General features: G+C 44.7%; 1 protein-coding gene across 2 annotated transcripts in view; it reads left to right on the top strand.

Annotated features, from left to right (window-relative positions):
• Positions 1-22,474, top strand: part of LOC139557038 (protein bassoon-like) — a 190,807-nt gene that overhangs the window by 43,675 nt on the left and 124,658 nt on the right. For both annotated transcript variants that reach the window (XM_071371352.1, XM_071371351.1), the window contains exon 2: positions 12,463-12,946. In XM_071371352.1, coding sequence (XP_071227453.1) covers positions 12,463-12,946 — 484 coding nt within the window. The remainder of the gene's footprint in view (positions 1-12,462; positions 12,947-22,474) is intronic.

Raw genomic sequence — 22,474 nt, 5'->3', positions numbered from 1 at the left:
GCATTAGTTAATGATGTACTGAGAGACATGCTGAACATCTTTGTTTTCGTTTACCTTGACGATATCCTGATTTTTTCACCGTCACTCGAGATTCATGTTCAGCACGTTCGACGTGTACTCCAGCGCCTTTTAGAGAATTGTCTCTACGTGAAGGCTGAGAAGTGCGCCTTTCATGTCTCCTCTGTCACATTTCTCGGTTCTGTTATTTCCGCTGAAGGCATTCAGATGGATCCCGCTAAGGTCCAGGCTGTCAGCGATTGGCCCGTTCCTAAGTCACGTGTCGAGTTGCAGCGCTTTCTCGGTTTCGCTAATTTCTATCGGCGTTTCATTCGTAATTTCGGTCAAGTGGCTGCCCCTCTCACAGCTCTGACTTCTGTCAAGACTTGCTTTAAGTGGTCCGGTTCCGCCCAGGGAGCTTTTGATCTCCTCAAGAAGCGTTTTACATCCGCCCCTATCCTTGTTACTCCTGACGTCACTAAACAATTCATTGTCGAGGTTGACGCTTCAGAGGTGGGCGTGGGAGCCATTCTGTCTCAGCGCTTCCATTCTGACGATAAGGTCCATCCTTGCGCTTACTTTTCTCATCGCCTGTCGCCATCGGAACGCAACTATGATGTGGGTAACCGCGAACTGCTCGCCATCCGCTTAGCCATAGGCGAATGGCGACAGTGGTTGGAGGGGGCGACCGTCCCTTTTGTCGTTTGGACTGACCATAAGAACCTTGAGTACATCCGTTCTGCCAAACGACTTAATGCACGTCAAGCTCGTTGGGCGTTGTTTTTCGCTCGTTTCGAGTTCGTGATTTCCTATCGCCCGGGAAATAAGAACACCAAGCCTGATGCCTTATCCCGTCTCTTTAGTTCTTCTGTGGCTTCTACCGACCCCGAGGGGATTCTCCCTGAAGGGCGTGTTGTCGGGTTGACTGTCTGGGGAATTGAGAGACAGGTAAAGCAAGCACTCACTCACACTGCGTCGCCGCGCGCTTGTCCTAGTAACCTTCTGTTCGTTCCTGTCTCTACTCGTCTGGCTGTTCTTCAGTGGGCTCACTCTGCCAAGTTAGCTGGCCACCCCGGCGTTCGGGGTACGCTTGCTTCTATTCGCCAGCGGTTTTGGTGGCCTACTCAGGAGCGGGACACGCGCCGTTTCGTGGCTGCTTGTTCGGACTGCGCGCAGACTAAGTCAGGTAACTCTCCTCCTGCCGGTCGTCTCAGACCGCTTCCCATTCCTTCTCGACCATGGTCTCACATCGCCTTAGACTTTATTACCGGTCTGCCTTCGTCTGCGGGGAAGACTGTGATTCTTACGGTTATCGATAGGTTCTCTAAGGCGGCACATTTCATTCCCCTCGCTAAGCTTCCTTCCGCTAAGGAGACGGCACAAATCATCATTGAGAATGTGTTCAGAATTCATGGCCTCCCGTTAGACGCCGTTTCAGACAGAGGCCCGCAATTCACGTCACAGTTTTGGAGGGAGTTCTGTCGTTTGATTGGTGCTTCCGTCAGTCTCTCTTCCGGGTTTCATCCCCAGTCTAACGGTCAAGCAGAAAGGGCCAATCAGTCGATTGGTCGCATATTACGCAGCCTTTCGTTTCGAAACCCTGCGTCTTGGGCAGAACAGCTCCCCTGGGCTGAGTACGCTCACAACTCGCTTCCTTCGTCTGCTACCGGGCTATCTCCGTTTCAGAGTAGTCTTGGGTACCAGCCTCCTCTGTTCTCGTCCCAGCTCGCCGAGTCCAGCGTTCCCTCCGCTCAGGCTTTTGTCCAACGTTGTGAGCGCACCTGGAGGAGGGTCAGGTCTGCACTTTGCCGTTACAGGGCGCAGACTGTGAGAGCCGCCAATAAACGTAGGATTAAGAGTCCTAGGTATTGTCGCGGTCAGAGAGTGTGGCTTTCCACTCGTAACCTTCCCCTTACGACAGCTTCTCGCAAGTCGACTCCGCGGTTCATTGGTCCGTTCCGTGTCTCTCAGGTCGTCAATCCTGTCGCTGTGCGACTGCTTCTTCCGCGACATCTTCGTCGCGTCCACCCTGTCTTCCATGTCTCCTGTGTCAAGCCTTTTCTTCGCGCCCCCGTTCGTCTTCCCTCCCCCCCCCCCGTCCTTGTCGAGGGCGCACCTATTTACAAGGTACGGAAGATCATGGACATGCGTTCTCGGGGACGTGGTCACCAGTACTTAGTGGATTGGGAGGGTTACGGTCCTGAGGAGAGGAGTTGGGTTCCATCTCGGGACGTGCTGGACCGTTCGTTGATTGATGATTTCCTTCGTTGCCGCCAGGGTTCCTCCTCGAGTGCGCCAGGAGGCGCTCGGTGAGTGGGGGGGTACTGTCATGTTTTGTCTTTGATCATCATGTCTTGTCCCTGTGCTTCCCTCTGCTGGTCTTATTAGGTTCTTTCCCTCTTTCTATCCCTCTCTCTCCCCCTTCCTCTCTCCCTCTCTCGCTCTCTCTCTCTATCGTTCCGTTCCTGCTCCCAGCTGTTTCTCATTCTCCTAACGACCTCATTTACTCTTTCACACCTGTCCCCTATTTTGCCCTCTGATTAGAGTCCCTATTTCTCCCTCTGTTTTCCGCTTCTGTCCTTGTCGGATTCTTGTTTGATGTTTGCTGTTCTGTGTCCTTGTTCCGCCCTGTCGTGTTTTTGCCTTCTTCAGATGCTGCGTGTGAGCAGGTGTCTATGTCAGCTACGGCCTGTGCCTTCCTGAAGCGACCTGCAGTCTGTGGTCGCGTCTCCAGTCGTTCCTCTCTACTGATGAGAGGATTTCAGTTTCCTGTTTTGGATTTACCTATGATAATTTCCAGGAGAATCATTGTTTGTTTAAGCCTGGAATAAAGACTCTGTTTCTTTAAGTCGCTTTTGGGTCCTCATTCACCAGCATAACACAATATCTCTCTCATCATCACTCAATACCTAGGTTTACCTCCACTGTATTCACATCCTACCATACCTTTGTCTGTACATTATTCCTTTAAGCTATTTTATCGCCCCCAGAAACTTCCTTTTACTCTCTGCTCTAGTAGCTCTAGACGACCAATTCTCATAGCTTTTAGCCGTACCCTTATCCTACTCCTCCTCTGTTCCTCTGGTGATGTAGAGGTGAATCCAGGCCCTGCAGTACCTAGCTCCACTCCTATTCCCCAGGCGCTCTCTTTTGATGACTTCTGTAACCGTAATAGCCTTGGCTTCATGCATGTTAACATTAGAAGCCTCCTCCCTAAGTTTGTTTTGTTCACTGCTTTAGCACACTCTGCCAACCCGGATGTTTTAGCCGTGTCTGAATCCTGGCTTAGAAAGACCACCAAAAATTCAGACATTTTCATCCCCAATTACAAGATTTTCAGACAAGATAGAACGGCCAAAGGGGGCGGTGTTGCAATCTACTGCAAAGATTGCCTGCAGAGTTCTGTTTTACTATCCAGGTCTGTTCCCAAACAATTTGAACTTCTACTTTTAAAAATCCACCTCTCTAAAAACAAGTCTCTCACCGTTGCCGCCTGCTATAGACCACCCTCTGCCCCCAGCTGTGCTCTGGACACTATATGTGAACTGATTGCCCCCCATCTATCTTCAGAGCTCGTGCTGCTAGGCGACCTAAATTTGAACATGCTCAACACCCCAGCCACCCTACAATCTAAGCTTGATGCCCTCAATCTCACACAAATTATCAATGAACCTACCAGGTACCACCCCAATTCCGTAAACACGGGTACCCTCATAGATATCATCCTAACAAACTTGCCCTCCAAATACACCTCTGCTGTTTTCAACCAAGATCTCAGCAATCACTGCCTCATTGCCTGCATCCGTAATGGGTCAGCGGTCAAACGACCTCCACTCATCACTGTCAAACGCTCCCTGAAACACTTCAGCGAGCAGGCCTTTCTAATCGACCTGGCCGGGGTATCCTGGAAGGATATTGATCTCATCCCGTCAGTAGAGGATGCCTGGACATTTTTTAAAAATGCCTTCCTCACCATCTTCCTCACCATCATCTCTCTAGTCACCCCCAAAACCAATTCTTCCTTTGGATGCCTCTCCTTCCAGTTCTCTGCTGCCAATGACTGGAACGAACTACAAAAATCTCTGAAACTGGAAACACCTATCTCCCTCACTAGCTTTAAGCACCAGCTGTCAGAGCAGCTCATAGATTACTGCACCTGTACATAACCCATCTACAATTTAGCCCAAACAACTACCTCTTTACCTACTGTATTTATTTATTAATTTATTTTGCTCCTTTGCACCCCATTATTTCTGTCTCTACTTTGCACTTTCTTCCACTGCAAACCAACCATTCCAGTGTTTTTTTAGTTTTTTTTTACTTGCTGTGTTGTACTCACTTCGCCTCCATGGCCTTTTTATATTTTTATTTATTTATACATATATTTGTTTGCCTTCACCTCCCTTATCTCACCTCACTTGCTCACATTGTATATAGACTTATTTTTTTTCACTGTATTATTGACTATATGTTTGTTTTACTCCATGTGTAACTATGTGTTGTTGTATGTGTCGAACTGCTTTGCTTTATCTTGGCCAGGTCGCAATTGTAAATGAGAACGTGTTCTCAATTTGCCTACCTGGTTAAATAAAGGTTAAATAAAATAAAAAATAAAAATAAAATCTTGAATAAGCATGCCCCATTCAAGAAATTTAGAACCAGGAACAGATATAGCCCTTGGTTCTCTCCTGACCTGACTGCCCTTAACCAACAGAAAAACATCCTATGGCGTTCTGCATTAGCATCGAACAGCCCCCGTGATATGCAACTTTTCAGGGAAGCCAGAAACCAATATACACAGGCAGTTAGAACAGCCAAGGCTAGCTTTTTCAAGCAGAAATTTGCTTCCTGCAACACAAATTCAAAAAAGTTCTGGGACACCGTAAAGTCCATGGAGAATAAGAACACCTCCTCCCAGCTTCCAACCGCTCTGAAGATAGGAAACACTGTCACCACCGACAAATCCACTATAATTGAGAATTTCAATAAGCATTTTTCTACGGCTGGCCATGCTTTCCACCTGGCTACCCCTACCCCGGACAACAGCACTGCCCTCCCCTCTGCTACTCGCCCAAGCCTTCCCCATTTCTCTTTCTCCCAAATACAGTCAGCTGATGTTCTAAAAGAGCTGCAAAATCTGGACCCTTACAAATCAGCCGGGCTAGATAATCTGGACCCTTTCTTTCTAAAACTATCTGCTGAAATTGTGGCCACCCCTATTACTAGCCTCTTCAACCTCTCTTTCGTGTCGTCTGAGATTCCCAAAGATTGGAAAGCAGCTGCGGTTATCCCCCTCTTCAAAGGGGGGGACACTCTTGACCCTAACAGCTACAGACCTATATCTATCCTACCCTGCCTTTCTAAGGTCTTCGAAAGCCAAGTCAACAAACAGATTACCGACCATTTCGAATCCCACCATACCTTCTCCGCTATGCAATCTGGTTTCAGAGCTGGTCATGGGTGCACCTCAGCCACGCTCAAGGTCATAAACGATATCTTAACCGCCATCGATAGGAAACAATACTGTGCAGCCGTATTCATTGACCTGGCCAAGGCTTTTGACTCTGTCAATCACCACATCCTCATCGGCAGACTCGACAGCCTTGGTTTCTCTAATGATTGCCTAATGATTCACCAACTACTTCTCTGATCGAGTTCAGTGTGTCAAATCGGAGGGTCTGCTGTCCGGGCCTCTGGCAGTCTCTATGGGGGTGCCACAGGGTTCAATTCTTGGACCGACTCTCTTCTCTGTATACATCAATGATGTCGCTCTTGCTGCTGGTGATTCTCTGATCCACCTCTACGCAGACGACACTATTCTGTATACTTCTGGCCCTTCTTTTGACACTGTGTTAACAACCCTCCAGGCGAGCTTCAATGCCATACAACTCTCCTTCCGTGGCCTCCAATTGCTCTTAAATACAAGTAAAACTAAATGCATGCTCTTCAACCGATCGCTGCCTGCACCTGCCCGCCTGTCCAACATCACTACTCTGGACGGCTCTGACTTAGAATATGTGGACAACTACAAATACCTAGGTGTCTGGTTAGACTGTAAACTCTCCTTCCAGACTCACATCAAACATCTCCAATCCAAAGTCAAATCTAGAATTGGCTTCCTATTCCGCAACAAAGCATCCTTTACTCATGCTGCCAAACATACCCTTGTAAAACTGACCATCCTACCAATCCTCGACTTTGGTGATGTCATTTACAAAATAGCCTCCAAAACCCTACTCAATAAATTGGATGCAGTCTATCACAGTGCCATCCGTTTTGTCACCAAAGCCCCATATACTACCCACCACTGCGACCTGTACACTCTCGTTGGCTGGCCCTCGCTTCATACTCGTCGCCAAACCCACTGGTTCCAGGTCATCTACAAGACCCTGCTAGGTAAAGTCCCCCCTTATCTCAGCTCGCTGGTCACCATAGCAGCACCTACCTGTAGCACGCGCTCCAGCAGGTATATCTCTCTAGTCACCCCCAAAACCAATTCTTCCTTTGGACGCCTCTCCTTCCAGTTCTCTGCTGCCAATGACTGGAACGAACTACAAAAATCTCTGAAACTGGAAACACTTATCTCCCTCACTAGCTTTAAGCACCAGCTGTCAGAGCAGCTCATAGATTACTGCACCTGTACATAGCCCATCTATAATTTAGCCCAAACAACTACCTCTTTACCTACTGTATTTATTTATTTATTTATTTTGCTCCTTTGCACCCCATTATTTCTGTCTCTACTTTGCGCTTTCTTCCATTGCAAACCAACCATTCCAGTGTTTTTAGTTTTTATTTTACTTGCTGTGTTGTATTCACTTCGCCTCCATGGCCTTTTTATATTTTTATTTATTTATACATATATTTGTTTGCCTTCACCTCCCTTATCTCACCTCACTTGCTCACATTGTATATAGACTTATTTTTTCACTGTATTATTGACTATATGTTTGTTTTACTCCATGTGTAACTATGTGTTGTTGTATGTGTCGAACTGCTTTGCTTTATCTTGGCCAGGTCGCAATTGTAAATGAGAACGTGTTCTCAATTTGCCTACCTGGTTAAATAAAGGTTAAATAAATAAAAATAAATAAATAAATAAAAAATGTTTGGAGGGCCACAAAACAATCACCAGCTTGACCACAGTTTCTTTTTCAGGGGGTAGATCAGCTTCAGCGTTACGGATAGATTGCAGCTTCCATCAACGTAATTGTCTGCATCATTTCCAATCCCCATATGTCATTTGGGTAAATATATAAATACATACACACATATATAAATATACACACAAATATATATACATACAAATTATTATTATTTTTTATTTTATTTTCTCCCGCAAACCCTACCACCCTTCCCCTAATAGGAGTAAACTAATAAACAACAACTCTTGGGCTTCTACTTCCAGCTTATAAATACTATATACACTACCGTTGCAAAGTTTAGGGTCACTTAGAAATGTCCTTGTTTTTGAAAGAAAAGCACATTTTTTGGGTCCATTAAAATAGCATCAAATTGATCAGAAATACAGTGCAGACATTGCTAATGTTGTAAATGACTATTGTAGCTGGAAACAACAGATGTTTTATGCAACATCTACATACACAAAATAGTCCAAATTGGTGAAGTGAAATGAAAAAAATAAAACTGAAAAGTGGTGCGTGCATATGTATTCACCCCTTTGCTATGAGGCCCCTAAATAAGGTCTGCTGCAACCAATTACCTTCAAAAGTCACATAATTAGTTAAATAAAGTCCACTTGTGTGCAATCTAAGTGTCACATGATCTGTCACATGATCTTAGTATATATATACACCTGTTCTGAAAGGCCCCAGAGTCTGCAACACCACTAAGCAAGGGGCACCACCACTAAGCAAGGGGCACCACCACTAAGCAAGGGGCACCACCACTAAGCAAGGGGAACCACCACTAAGCAAGGGGTACCACCAAGCAAGTGGCACCATGAAGACCAAGGAGCTCTCCAAACAGGTTAGGTTGTGGAGAAGTACAGATCAGGGTTGGGTTATAAAAAAATATAAGAAACTTTGAACATCCCCCGGAGCAACATTAAATCCATGATTAAAAAATGGAAAGAATATGGCACCACAACAAACCTGCCAAGAGAGGGCCACACACCAAACCCATGGACCAGGCAAGGAGGGCATTAATCAGAGAGGCAACAAAGAGACCAAAGATAACCCAAAAGGAGCTGCAAAGCTCCACAGTGGAGATTGGAGTATCTGTCCATAGGACCACTCTAAACTGTACACTCCACAGAGCTGGCCTTTATGGAAGAGTGGCCAGAAAAAAGCCATTGCTTAAAGAAAAAAATAAGCAAACATGTTTGGTGTTCGCCAAAAGACATATGGATGAAGGCACTCTGGTCAAATGAGACTAAAATTGAGCTTTTTGGCCATCAAGGAAAGCGTTATGTCTGGCGCAAATCCAACACCTCTCATCACCCCGAGAACACCATCCCCACAGTGAATGGTGGTGGCAGCATCATGCTGTGGGGATGTTTCTCATCGGCAGGGACTGGGAAACTGGTCAGAATTTGAAGGAATGATGGATGGCGCTAAATACATGGAAATTCTTGAGGGAAACCTGTTTCAATCTTCCAGAGATTTGAGACTGGGACGGAGGTTCACCTTCCAGCAGGACAATGACCCTAAGCATACTGCTAAAGCAACACTCAAGTGGTTTAAGGGGAAACATTAAATGTCTTGGAATGGCCAAGCTTACAGAGACATACCCCAAGAGACTTGTAGCTGTAATTGCTGCAAAAGGTGGTTCTTCAAAGTATTGACTCTGGGGGGAGGGGGGGCGGAATAGTTATGCACGCTCACGTTTTATGTTTTTTTGTCTTATTTCTTGTTTGTTTCACAATAAAATATATTTCATCTTCAAAGTGGTAGGCATGTTATGTAAATCAAATGATACAAATCTCCCCAAAATCCATTTTAATTCCAGGTTGTAAGGCAACAAAGTAGGAAAAATGCCAAGGGGGTGAATACTTTAGCAAGCTGCTGAACCTTTTTTTTTATTCTCGAAAAATAAAGTTTTTTTTATTAGTATATTTGAGTTTAACCACAAGATTTGTTGTATTATTTGTTCTGTCTTTTCTGGTCGATTAAACTGAAATTGCAACCAACTTTCTATGGCTTGTTTAAAAAATAACAATATTTTGGAGATTATTTGGTTTTCAAATAACCTAAAGTGAGCGGTTGTAATCTGAATAAAGGGAAAAAGGCCATTCTTGAATATGGGGTGAGACATTCTTACTAATTTGCGATAAACCAGTTCGAATTTAAGGATACTTTTTGTATGACTGATGCCTTTAGTGAGAGGTCTAATGCTTTAATATTTAATAATTTCTGCAATCCGAATTCATATTAATTATATAAATAGTGTAACGGCAGTCTAGCTCTTCCTCCTCCTCAGACGAGGAGAGGCGAGAAGGATCGGAGGACCAATGTACAGCGTGGTAAGTTTCCATGATTTAATAACAAGAAAACTAGACAAAATACAAAACAACAAACGTACTAACCGTCACAGTCCCGTGTGACACAAACACTGACACAGGAAACAAAGATAACTAAGGCCAGGGCGTGACAAATAGGCCCTTTTAATTTGTCTGGCTTGCCAGTCCCCCAAAAATATTTTTTGCTCATATAATTTAAAAAACAGGTCGCTAGGTGTAGGCAAAACCAAATAGGTCAACTGTGATATGACTGAAGATTTTCCCACAAATAGACAGGTATTTTCCTTTCATGGTAGCAAGATCTTATCTATTTTTGCTAACTTTCTATAAAAATGTGAGATTATTTCTTTCTTTTGGCATATGCACCACGAGTATGTCAACATCCCCGTCAGACCATTTTATTGATGAACTACACAGTAATGTGAAAGTTGTCTTTTTTTAGTGATCCAATACGTAATATTGTACACTTATCATAAATTGGTTTTAATCCAGAGAGGTTAGATAAAGTATTCAGATCCACTATGAGGCTGTGGGGATTCTAATTGTGGATTCAGAAGAAAACGTGACTTATCAGCGTGCAATGACACCTTAATACTATTGTTGGATCTAGTTTTAACAGCTAACATTTCCATGGCAATAATAAATAGATATGCCGATAGTGGACAAACTTGTGTTACTCCTCTTGACAGTTTAAATCTTTCTGAGAAGTAGCCATTATTTACTATTTTACACCTAGGGCTACTATACATAACTTTAACCCATTTTATGAGAGATTCTCCAAAATTGAAATATTCCAGGCATTTATATCTAAACTCCAGTCGTACTTTATCAAATGTCATTTCAAAGTCAGCTATGAAAACCAGGCCTGGTTTCACAGAGTGTTCTATTGTTTCCAGTACTTGTCTTATATTATCTCTAATGTATTGTCCATGTAAAAAACCTGTCTGATTAGGATAAATAATATCCGACAAAACCTTTTAAATGATATGGGCATAATTTAAAAGGTTTAAAAGGCATTTAAAAGGCATTTAGCTAGAACTTTTGCATCACAACACTGAAGTGTAAGAGGCCTCCAATTTTTTTAAATGGACTGGATCTTTATATATACCACTTGGATACTATTTCAGTCATAATGAAATCAGACCTTCTTGTTGCGTGTCCGTTAATCTACCGTTTATATAGGAGTGGTTAAAACATGCTAATAACGGTCCTCTGAGTATATCAAAAAAGGTTTGGTATACCTCCTCTGGTATGCCATCCAGCCCTGGAGTTTCCTGGATTTAAAGGCTTTAATTGCATCAAGAAGTTCCTCCTCTGTAATTTGGTCTTTACATGAGTCTTTCTGTACAGCTGTTAATTTTACATTATTAATAGGAAACAAATCCATACAATTAGCGTCGGTTAGAGGAGATGGAGGAGACTGACACGAAAACATATGCTTAAATTACTTTACTTCTTCTTTCAAAATATTGTTTGGTGAATCATGGGTGACTCATCATGTGTAACAAGTTTCAGTCAATTATTTGTGGTAGCATTTCTATGTTGAAGATGAAAAAATAATTTGGTGCATTTTTCCCCATATTCCATCCAGTTCGCTTTATGTTTTATAATATATTACACTGGATCTTTCTTGAATAAGTTCCTCCATTTCTTTTTGTTTTTCCTCTAACTTATTCTGAGCCTCTACGGTGCAGTTTTGTATTGCTATCTAACTGTACTGTTAGTCCTTCCATTTCCTTTGTTAATATGGACTCTTTTGACCTCATTTTCTTTTGTTTTAGAGATGAGTACTAAATTGCATGGCCTCTAAAGGCACATTTGATAGTGTCCCATATATCCACTAATTCCTATATATAAGTGCATGAGCATGATAGGTTGAAGTATGATTCCCTTTACGGTCCATAGAGGTATTTAGACCTCTGAAGGAAAAGATGATTATTATATTTTTTAACATGAAGAGAGTACAGTAAGCACAGTGCTTGAGTTAATAATCCTTTGTTAAAAATGTAATTAACATTTGAACCATTTTTGCCTTCATCAGAGTGCATGCATACAGACATATGGCAAACATATGGTTTACATTAGGTGCGACTGATTTTATTGTTTACTTTAGGTGGGACTGTAAGCGTTTAGGACAAAGTAAGACATGTCTATGTGTAAGTGGACAGCGCCGTGGTGCTAAAACGGTGCTGAAATGGCTCATGGGGCTGAAAGGGACAGCTCTATGGTGCTGAAATGGCTCAAGCACTGTAGAAGCTTCCCGACAGCCTGCAAAACAACGTATGCACTTTAGCCTGCTTTCTATGTGTTGAACCCCTCATTATGGCACTTTGCTCCAGCCGCCTGGTTGGTTTGATGCTCCTGTGGCCCTTGTAGCCTTTTACCTGCTGGGTAGAGCTTACGGTGAAGAGGGCAAACTGTTATGAGAGCTGCCAGGAGACATTTAACATCATTAGACCAGATGAGACTGCATTAAGTGTACACACGCACGCACAGCTTCCCTAAGTCCGCTCCACGTGAAGGTCACTAGGTGAAGTCTGGCTCGGAGGGCTTTGAAGAGATGTGAATTTGGAGACAGTAACTTCAGATCTAAGGCGTGGGGGTGGATGAGAGAGATTTTGTGACATTCACATGTAGCTGAAAGCAAATGTCTCATACCGACTTAGGCTGTCGCAAAATAGGTCTCTCTCTACAACGAATACTTGTGTCAAGCTCCCATGAATCAACTGAAGCAAATTAAGCAAATGATTGGCCGGAACTACTGTGGTTCTCTTTGATCCAAATTTATGCTTTCCCCAGATCAGAGCAGTTTTTCAGTGTCTTGTTTCAGTCTTAGCCGGAGCTTCAGGGCCATTTTTTGATAGAATGAAAAGATTCAGTGATACTGACCAAACCACCAAATATCTTGTTCACAATCTGTAGAAGAGCTAAACAGAAGGGATGTTATATTTGAAATTCATTTGATTCCTGTTGTTTTTCTTCAGGGTTCCCACGGGGAGTCCTAAATCTGGGATGCAGGCTGGCTACGGAGGAATGGGTGGAGGAGGAGGTCAGAGACTGGCCAACCAAGAGAGCCACAGGCCGATGCAGCATAGCTCAGGCCTAGTCCATGGCTCAGGCCACGGCCCGGGCCCAGGGCAGGCTCAGGGTCATGGGCCAGGGATGGGTGCTGGGATGGGTGGTGGTCCAGGTCAGCATGCCTCCAGACGAAACCTCCAGGTGGACTTCAGCGGTTCGGGTGGCCGGACGGGTCGCTCCTCCTCAATGTCCCCGGACCGTGGGATCACCCCCACCTCGCCCTACTCAGTGCCCCAGATCGCCCCCATGCCCGTCAGCAAGCTGTGCCCACTCTGCTCCACCACGGAGCTGACCAATCCGCCGGCCCTGCCAAACTACAACACCTGCACACAGTGCCGCTCCACCGTCTGCAACCAGTGTGGCTTCAACCCCAACCCCCACCTCACAGAGGTAAGCAACAAGCACTGCCTGTTAACATGCTGACTCTAATACAGCTAGAGGTGCCATTGGCTCCAGTCCAGAGTGCTGGTCTAGGATCAGTGTTCTCCATACCTTAATACTTAGGGAATGCAACCAGTCTACTAAATAAAACTGACTCCAGATCAGCTCTTAAGGGGCACCTTACCGCTTCATGTTTAGTCACAAAAATAAGCACATCCTTTTATATCTAGAGACCTTGCGGAGTCCTGGTGTGAGGCCTAAGGAAGTAAGACTCAAGTCTCTCTCATGCAGATATATGTCATTTAGTCTTCTCCAATCTCTGAGTCCCAGACATAGAAAAGGCCCTTCCTTAATGAGTGTGAAGCTCTCCCATCTCCTGTGTCTCCCGTTTCTGTGACCTCTCTCTCTCTCGGCGAGAGCCCGACAGAGCCTGCTGTCAGTAAGGTGTCCCGCCAGGCCGTCTTAGCGTCTTCGTCGGTCTCGCTTGTCAGCTTCTGTTTTGACAGCAGCCATTGGCAGGAGATTGACAAGGGGGCCGTCTCTCTGTCCTTCCCCTCAACGTGTGGGCAGGCGGGCAAGCGGTACCAGGCAGGCGGGTTTTAGAGAATGAAGTGAGGGAGGAGATGCTGTGGCATATTTTTCGCCCCAAGGATGCGGACGAAGCAGTGTTCTCTCCGGAGCGGAGGGAGCCACCGAGGCACAGAGCTAACCCCACCGCATTGTTGAGATGAGTTCTAGTCGGCCTGCCATCATGTCTTATTGTGAGAGTCATTTGGGTGCATTATATTCTGGGAGTGGGACCAGGGAGAGAGAGAATGTGGGGAAATGATGAAGAGAGAGTGGGAAGTGGAGTGTTAGAGAAACATGGCCAAGAAAGAGAGAGAAGGGGGAGAAAGAGAGAGAGTGTGTGTATTGGTAAGTGGCAATTTCTCTCGAGGCGATGACAGAATCTCCATTAGTCTACTGAGACAGGATGGAGTGTGTAGGATGTAGGGTGTAGGGTGTATGGTAAATGCCCGGAGGTCCACTTAGATGTAAGGGATGGATTGAAATGTACAGAATGGGTACCTGTAGTAAAATGGGGGACGGTCATGCTTTTTCAATTTCAGGGGAGGGTTTAGTATTAAAAAAAAATCTAGTTCAGGGCAGGGTCGTGCTTGGAGAAGCAGGGAGCAAAGTAATATTTCTAAGACAGTGGCGGTCCGTGCCGTTTAAGATAAGGGAGGACTTTTTTTTGTTTTTATGAGCATAGATTTATTTCTATTTGAGCATATTGGATGACTGTCATTCATATTCCATTCACCCAGCTCAAAGTAACACTGACAGGTTTAGGCTACAACATGATAATCAAATCTTCCCTATACCCATCATTAGGTTGCTACAACCTAGCCTATGAATGAACGTTTACAACGTAGGTGCACAGGTTGAGAGAAAAAAGTGAGTAATCAAGGTAAAAGTGACAAATTCAGGTATGTTTATCTCCGTTTCGTTCCATTTGCTTTCATTTAAGAAATGTTTTTCAACAGAACTGGCAGAATGAATACACCTCTGACAACCGTAAGCACAGTTTACTTTCATAGCAGCCACATACAAACCGCATGATAATTTGCTCGTTGTATAATTTCTTCTTCATCTACGCGCTCTCCTCCTCTCACCTTTTCCCTTCGCTTGTGGATTTCAGTGCACAATAAAACAGCTGAAAAAACCTTTCCAAGCCAAACCTTCATCCCATTACCGTTAACCACTACACACAGCCTACACTGTTGTCACCATATTAGCTAACACAGCTAGCTACTAGAATTAACGCGTTAGTAAACCCACTACAATCATGCAGAACAGTGTATAGCAAGCAGTTTAGCAGTTATATCGTCGGGCCCTGTTGGCAATACATGTATAAAACCAAAAGCTTACCTTGACTTGTAAGAGTTCCAGTGTTGGATAGACATAGCCAGCTAGCTAACATAGCATCCTGCTCTGTTTGAGCCAGGTGTTTGAGTAGGATAAACTAGCTAGCTACATTTGCTAGATAAGTGAAAGTAAAAAACAAATACAACTAATTATCTCTCTCTCTCCCTCTCTCTTTCTTCTCCTTCATTTTTGAAGAAATTAATTTGTTAAAAATCTTCAACTATTGTCTTTCTCTCTCTTTGAGTCAACTATTCACCACATTTTATGCACTGCAGTGCTAGCTCTAGCTTATGCTTTCAGTACTAGATTGATTCTCAGATATTTTGATTGGGTCGACAACATGTCCGCTCTGATAGGTTGGAGGACATCCTCCGGAAGTTGTCATAATTACTGTGTATGTGCATGGAAGGGGGAGAAAACTATGAGCCTCCTAGGTTTTGTATTGATTGTATTGCATTCAATGTACCCAGAGGAGCACGGAAACTAACTGTCCTCCGGCTACACCATGATGCGGCCCCAGAGAGTGCTGTTGAGGCTACTGTAGACCTTCATTGCATAACAGTGTGTTTTAATCAATTATTTGGTGACGTGAATATATTTAGTGTAGTTTTATCTGAAAAGGATGACTTTTTTAATGTTGAACTTTTGCTGAAATTCACTGAGGGGGGAGGGTCCTCCCCTTCCTCCTCTGATGAGCCTCCACTGTTCTAAGATAGCTGCTGGGATGGTGTAAATAAAACTAGGCTGCATTACACACCGAAATGGATATTCCAACCCTGAGTCCCAGACTGCTTTGCTCTTGCTAAAAAAAATTGTTGTTGTTGTGCTGCCTAACCAGTGCTGTGCTGTGTAGGCCTACTGTGGCAGATCAAGACGAGAGTCAAAGAATTCTTCAGAAAATACATTTTGATTAGGCCAAGTCCAAAAGACGCTATATCTTGCACCTGGACTAGCCTATAGCCTATGTTCTGTTCAATTTGAGAAGGATAGCGCAAAGATGAGGAGGACTGGAGGTCAACCTTAATAGCTTGCTACTACGATAATTGATTTCAATAAAAACAATATGTTCCTTGCCCATGATGTATTTATCAGAGTTATTGACCTCACAATAAGCCATGTTTGAGTAACTTACATTGTGGTGCTGAAACTTGAAGCAGCAGTCGCAGCACAATCAATCGGAAATAGACAGCTCATGGTGCTCGTGGTGTTCGTGGTGCTCGTGGTGCTCGTGGTGCCCGTGGTGCTCGTGGTGCCCGTGGTGCTCGTGGTGCCCGTGGTGCTCGTGGTGCTCGTGGTGCCCGTGGTGCTCGTGGTGCCCGTGGTGCCCGTGGTGCTCGTGGTGCTCGTGGTGCCCGTGGTGCTCGTGGTGCCCGTGGTGCTCGTGGTGCTCGTGGTGCCCGTGGTGCTCGTGGTGCCCGTGGTGCTCGTGGTGCCCGTGGTGCTCGTGGTGCTCGTGGTGCCCGTGGTGCTCGTGGTGCCCGTGGTGCCCGTGGTGCTCGTGGTGCTCGTGGTGCCCGTGGTGCTCGTGGTGCTCGTGGTGCTCGTGGTGCTCGTGGTGCTCGTGGTGCCCGTGGTGCTCGTGGTGCTCGTGGTGCTCGTGGTGCCCGTGGTGCTCGTGGTGCCCGTGGTGCTCGTGGTGCCCGTGGTGCTCGTGGTGCCCGTGGTGCTCGTGGTGCTCGTGGTGCTCGTGGTGCCCGTGGTGCTCGTGGTGCCCGTGGTGCCCGTGGTGCTCGTGGTGCTCGTGGTGCTCGTGGTGCCCGTGGTGCCCGTGGTGCTCGTGGTGCCCGTGGTGCTCGTGGTGCCCGTGGTGCCCGTGGTGCCCGTGGTGCCCGTGGTGCTCGTGGTGCTCGTGGTGCTCGTGGTGCCCGTGGTGCCCGTGGTGCTCATGGTGCCCGTGGTGCTCGTGGTGCCCGTGGTGCCCGTGGTGCTCGTGGTGCTCATGGTGCTCATGGTGCTCATGGTGCCCGTGGTGCTCATGGTGCCCGTGGTGCCCGTGGTGCTCGTGGTGCCCGTGGTGCTCGTGGTGCTCGTGGTGCTCATGGTGCTCATGGTGCTCGTGGTGCTCGTGGTGCTCATGGTGCCCGTGGTGCTCATGGTGCCCGTGGTGCCCGTGGTGCTCGTGGTGCTCGTGGTGCTCGTGGTGCTCATGGTGCTCATGGTGCTCATGGTGCTCGTGGTGCTCATGGTGCTCATGGTGCTCATGGTGCTCATGGTGCCCGTGGTGCTTGTGGTGCCCGTGGTGCCCGTGGTGCTCGTGGTGCCCGTGGTGCTCGTGGTGCTCATGGTGCTCATGGTGCTCGTGGTGCTCATGGTGCTCGTGGTGCTCGTGGTGCTCGTGGTGCTCGTGGTGCTCGTGGTGCTCATGGTGCCCGTGGTGCCCGTGGTGCTCATGGTGCTCATGGTGCCCGTGGTGCTCATGGTGCTCATGGTGCTCATGGTGCTCGTGGTGCTCATGGTGCTGAAGTCAGCAAATTCCAGTTGACATTATTCATTTCAACCGTCTTCATTTTAATTAGACTAACAACAAGAGGGCTTCGTGTTGGAGCCTATTTCTTCCTAAGAAATAAGAGGTAGGCCTACCTCTTTGACAGAATAAACTTGCCTTTAGACTTCTATATAACGCTATATAGATTTTGGCGGCCAATTCCTCCACCCACCAAGCACTCTTTAAATATACTAACTCTGTGTCAGTGAAGGGCTGTTAAGTTCAAACCAGGACTTGAATTGAGGGGTATGAGAGGTATGAGAGGGGTATGAGTATGGGTATGAGAGGGTATGCCTTAAGCCTACCTTTTATTCAAGAAAATGGCAAAAAGCACAGGTCTACCCATTGTTAGCTTAAGATTTTGAAGAAAATAAAACCGAAGAGACATAAAATTGAGAAGGGAAGTAACCTAATTTTGTCACTATCATTTGATGAAGCTATTCACTTTCTGTACAATAGAAGATGTTTAAACCCAGACGTCTTTAAGGGACCTTCTCTTGTTGTGTTAATTCACGGACGAAGAGTAGCCAGCAGTTAAAGCTTATATTTTTTCTGCGTCGTTAGGCCTACTGTCTGGGGTGGAAAGGTAGGCCTAGGTTTTGAAAGAAGCCTACCATGCTCAGATTCCTAATGTTGTCTCACATTAAATTATTTGCAAACAGGGACAGTTACGTTGCAAACAAGACACACTGAGTACGTTTACATGCACGCTAATAATTCGATATTAAACGGATTACGGCAGTAGGCATAGATTATGCAATAGTCACGTAAACACCTTACTCAGTTTATCTTAATCGGCGTAAGGTCAAAATCAAAGTAAGCATACGCTGATTAAAACACCTGGTGTTCTGAGCAATCTTTCGAATGATTACGTCATGTAAACACCTTAATCGGCATTACAGTGGTGCATTTGACCTGCACATGTGCCAGCACCAGCCGAGAGCCTCCTTCTTCAGCGCGAGTGAAGTGAGTTCGGAACAACTGAATGTATGCATCTTAGAAGTCGTTTTCACGTTACAAACGTTCTATGCCCCAACTCAAAATCAAATGTGCTTCCCAAAAATATTGTTCGCTGCGATACAATGTTTATTTTGATTGGCGATTTTCTGCGTTTATCAGAGTGCCATCAGGTAGCCTTTTCAGATGTGTCCATGTAACAGGATTATTTGGGGAATCGTTCTACTTGTAAAACATGTAAACGCTTTAATAAAACTATTATATTCATCTGACTATTAACAATTATCGCATGAATGTGTGCATGTAACCTTACGCACTGATTCGGCATTGGTGAAATATGATAAAATGAACACATAGGCCTGTCTCTCTGTCCGTTCTTAGCCTGTAATTTTGGTAATTTGTGTGGTAGAATTGCATGAACTGTTTATAAAAGGCAATATTTTCTCGGACCTGCAAATACGATGATGGACCCAAGCAATGCTTTTACTATAAAGGAGATCTTTCCGCTCTTACTCTTGTCCACAGTGGTCTGTGAACTCACAACCTTCTGCCCAGCAGCCACGTGTGCTATCAAAATTCCTGTGTTGCCATGCAATGCTTACAGGACAAAGAACAGTTTCTAAAATGGTATATGTAAGGCTCTGATCTGTCCAAGAAGTGAGAGTAAATGCTAAGGATCTTCTCTGCTGTCCACTTTATGTTTTAAAACATTATTTTGGGTATAGGGGAGGGTCACTTTTTTTCTTCTTCAAGTGTTCAGGGAGGGTTTAGGTCAAATATATTTTGCTGAAGGGAGGGCCATCCATTTTCATTTCAGAGGTTCGATTTTCTCCATGTAACCCTTATTATGAATAACGTTCACTCCCTAATGTCAAGAAATGGGCAGCAAAACTGAGAGGAGGCGGAGAACACACCCCTCACTGCTGAGGAGGAGGAGGGAGAGGGGTATGAAGGGTAAAGGAAAAAGAGAGAATGGAAAAGAGGAGGAGTTAGAGGAAGGAGTGAGGAGGGGAAAAGAGGAGAAGTTAGATTAAGGTGTGAGGCGGGGGAAAGAGGAGGAGTTAGAGGAAGGAGTGAGGAGGGGACAAGAGGAGGAGTTAGAGGAAGGAGTGAGGAGGGGAAAAGAGGAGGAGTTTAAGGAAGGTGTGAGGAGGGGGCAAGAGGAGAAGTTAGAGGAAGGTGTGAGGAGGGGAAAAGAAGAGGAGTTAGAGGAAGGAGTGAGGAGGGAAAAGAGGAGGAGTTAGAGGATGTGTGAGGAGGGGAAAAGAGGAGGAGTTTAAGGAAGGTGTGAGAAGGGGAAAAGAGGAGGAGTTAGAGGAAGGTGTGAGGAGGGGAAAAGAGGAGGATTTAGGGGAAGATGTGAGGAGGGGAAAGAGGAGGAGTTAGAGGAAGGTGTGAGGAGGGGAAAAGAGGAGGATTTAGGGGAAGATGTGAGGAGGGGAAAAGAGGAGGAGTTAGAGGAAGGAGTGAGGAGGGGAAAGAGGAGGAGTTAGAGGAAGGTGTGAGGAGGGGAAAAGAGGAGGAGTTAGAGGAAGGAGTGAGGAGGGGAAAGAGGAGGAGTTAGAGGAAGGTGTGAGGAGGGGAAAAGAGGTAGGGCAGGCTTGAAAATTGAGGAATTAGGAAGGGGGAAGAGGAGAGGGAGTTCTGAGTGGAAGAGAGGGAAGCAGGGGAGAATGAAAAGACAAGGTGTAGAGTCTTACTCTGAGCAAATAGGAGTCAATCCCTGTTACCTTTAAGCAACCCTTCTCCCAGTGTTCACCATGTATGGACATATCTTACATTCGTTCATCTTCTTATCAAATTAATTATTACCGCAAGTAAATCAGTGGGGATAGAGAATATTCATTTGGAGGGGTGACATGAAGTAAAGATGGAGGGAGGAATATGAGGGTGGTTGCATCCCAAATGATACCCTATTCAATCAGTCTTCTTGAACCAGTCTACCGTTTTCTTAGATCTGTAACACGCTGTGTGGATTCCAACACAATAACTCTTTACAGTTTGACACAGTTCATGTGTTTGACAATTTGACACAGTTCGTGTGTTTGACAGTTTGACACAGTTCATGTGTTTGACAATTTGACACAGTTCATGTGTTTGACAATTTGACACAGTTCATGTGTTTGACAATTTGACACAGTTCATGTGTTTGACAATTTGACACAGTTCATGTGTTTGACAATTTGACACAGTTCATGTGTTTGACAGTTTGACACAGTTCATGTGTTTGACAATTTGACACAGTTCATGTGTTTGACAGTTTGACACAGTTCATGTGTTTGACAGTTTGACACAGTTCATATGTTTGACAATTTGACACAGTTCATGTGTTTGACAATTTGACACAGTTCATGTGTTTGACAGTTTGACACAGTTCATGTGTTTGACAGTTTGACACAGTTCATGTGTTTGACAGTTTGACACAGTTCATGTGTTTGACAATTTGACACAGTTCATGTGTTTGACAGTTTGACACAGTTCATGTGTTTGACAATTTGACACAGTTCATGTGTTTGACAGTTTGACACAGTTCATGTGTTTGACAGTTTGACACAGTTCATGTGTTTGACAGTTTGACACAGTTCATGTGTTTGACAATTTGACACAGTTCATGTGTTTGACAGTTTGACACAGTTCATGTGTTTGACAGTTTGACACAGTTCATGTGTTTGACAGTTTGACACAGTTCATGTGTTTGACAATTTGACACAGTTCATATGTTTGACAGTTTGACACAGTTCATGTGTTTGACACAGTTCATGTGTTTGACAGTTTGACACAGTTCATGTGTTTGACAGTTTGACACAGTTCATGTGTTTGACAATTTGACACAGTTCATGTGTTTGACAGTTTGACACAGTTCATGTGTTTGACAGTTTGACACAGTTCATGTGTTTGACACAGTTCATGTGTTTGACAGTTTGACACAGTTCATGTGTTTGACAGTTTGACACAGTTCATGTGTTTGACACAGTTCATGTGTTTGACAGTTTGACACAGTTCATGTGTTTGACACAGTTCATGTGTTTGACAGTTTGACACAGTTCATGTGTTTGACAGTTTGACACAGTTCATGTGTTTGACAATTTGACACAGTTCATGTGTTTGACACAGTTCATGTGTTTGACAGTTTGACACAGTTCATGTGTTTGACAGTTTGACACAGTTCATGTGTTTGACAGTTTGACACAGTTCATGTGTTTGACAGTTTGACACAGTTCATGTGTTTGACACAGTTCATGTGTTTGACAGTTTGACACAGTTCATGTGTTTGACACAGTTCATGTGTTTGACAGTTTGACACAGTTCATGTGTTTGACAGTTTGACACAGTTCATGTGTTTGACACAGTTCATGTGTTTGACAGTTTGACACAGTTCATGTGTTTGACAGTTTGACACAGTTCATGTGTTTGACAGTTTGACACAGTTCATGTGTTTGACAATTTGACACAGTTCATGTGTTTGACAGTTTGACACAGTTCATGTGTTTGACAGTTTGACACAGTTCATGTGTTTGACAGTTTGACACAGTTCATGTGTTTGACAGTTTGACACAGTTCATGTGTTTGACACAGTTCATGTGTTTGACAGTTTGACACAGTTCATGTGTTTGACACAGTTCATGTGTTTGACACAGTTCATGTGTTTGACAGTTTGACACAGTTCATGTGTTTGACAATTTGACACAGTTCATGTGTTTGACACAGTTCATGTGTTTGACACAGTTCATATGTTTGACAGTTTGACACAGTTCATGTGTTTGACACAGTTCATGTGTTTGACAGTTTGACACAGTTCATGTGTTTGACACAGTTCATATGTTTGACAGTTTGACACAGTTCATGTGTTTGACACAGTTCGTGTGTTTGACAGTTTGACACAGTTCATATGTTTGACAGTTTGACACAGTTCATGTGTTTGACAGTTTGACACAGTTCATATGTTTGACAGTTTGACACAGTTCATATGTTTGACAGTTTGACACAGTTCATGTGTTTGACAGTTTGACACAGTTCATGTGTTTGACAGTTTGACACAGTTCATATGTTTGACAGTTTGACACAGTTCATATGTTTGACAGTTTGACACAGTTCATGTGTTTGACAGTTTGACACAGTTCATATGTTTGACAGTTTGACACAGTTCATATGTTTGACAGTTTGACACAGTTCATGTGTTTGACAGT

The sequence above is a fragment of the Salvelinus alpinus genome, chromosome 28 (genome assembly GCF_045679555.1).
Source record: "Salvelinus alpinus chromosome 28, SLU_Salpinus.1, whole genome shotgun sequence".
Lineage (NCBI taxonomy): Eukaryota > Metazoa > Chordata > Actinopteri > Salmoniformes > Salmonidae > Salvelinus > Salvelinus alpinus.
This window is presented reverse-complemented; position numbering and strand designations above follow the sequence as displayed.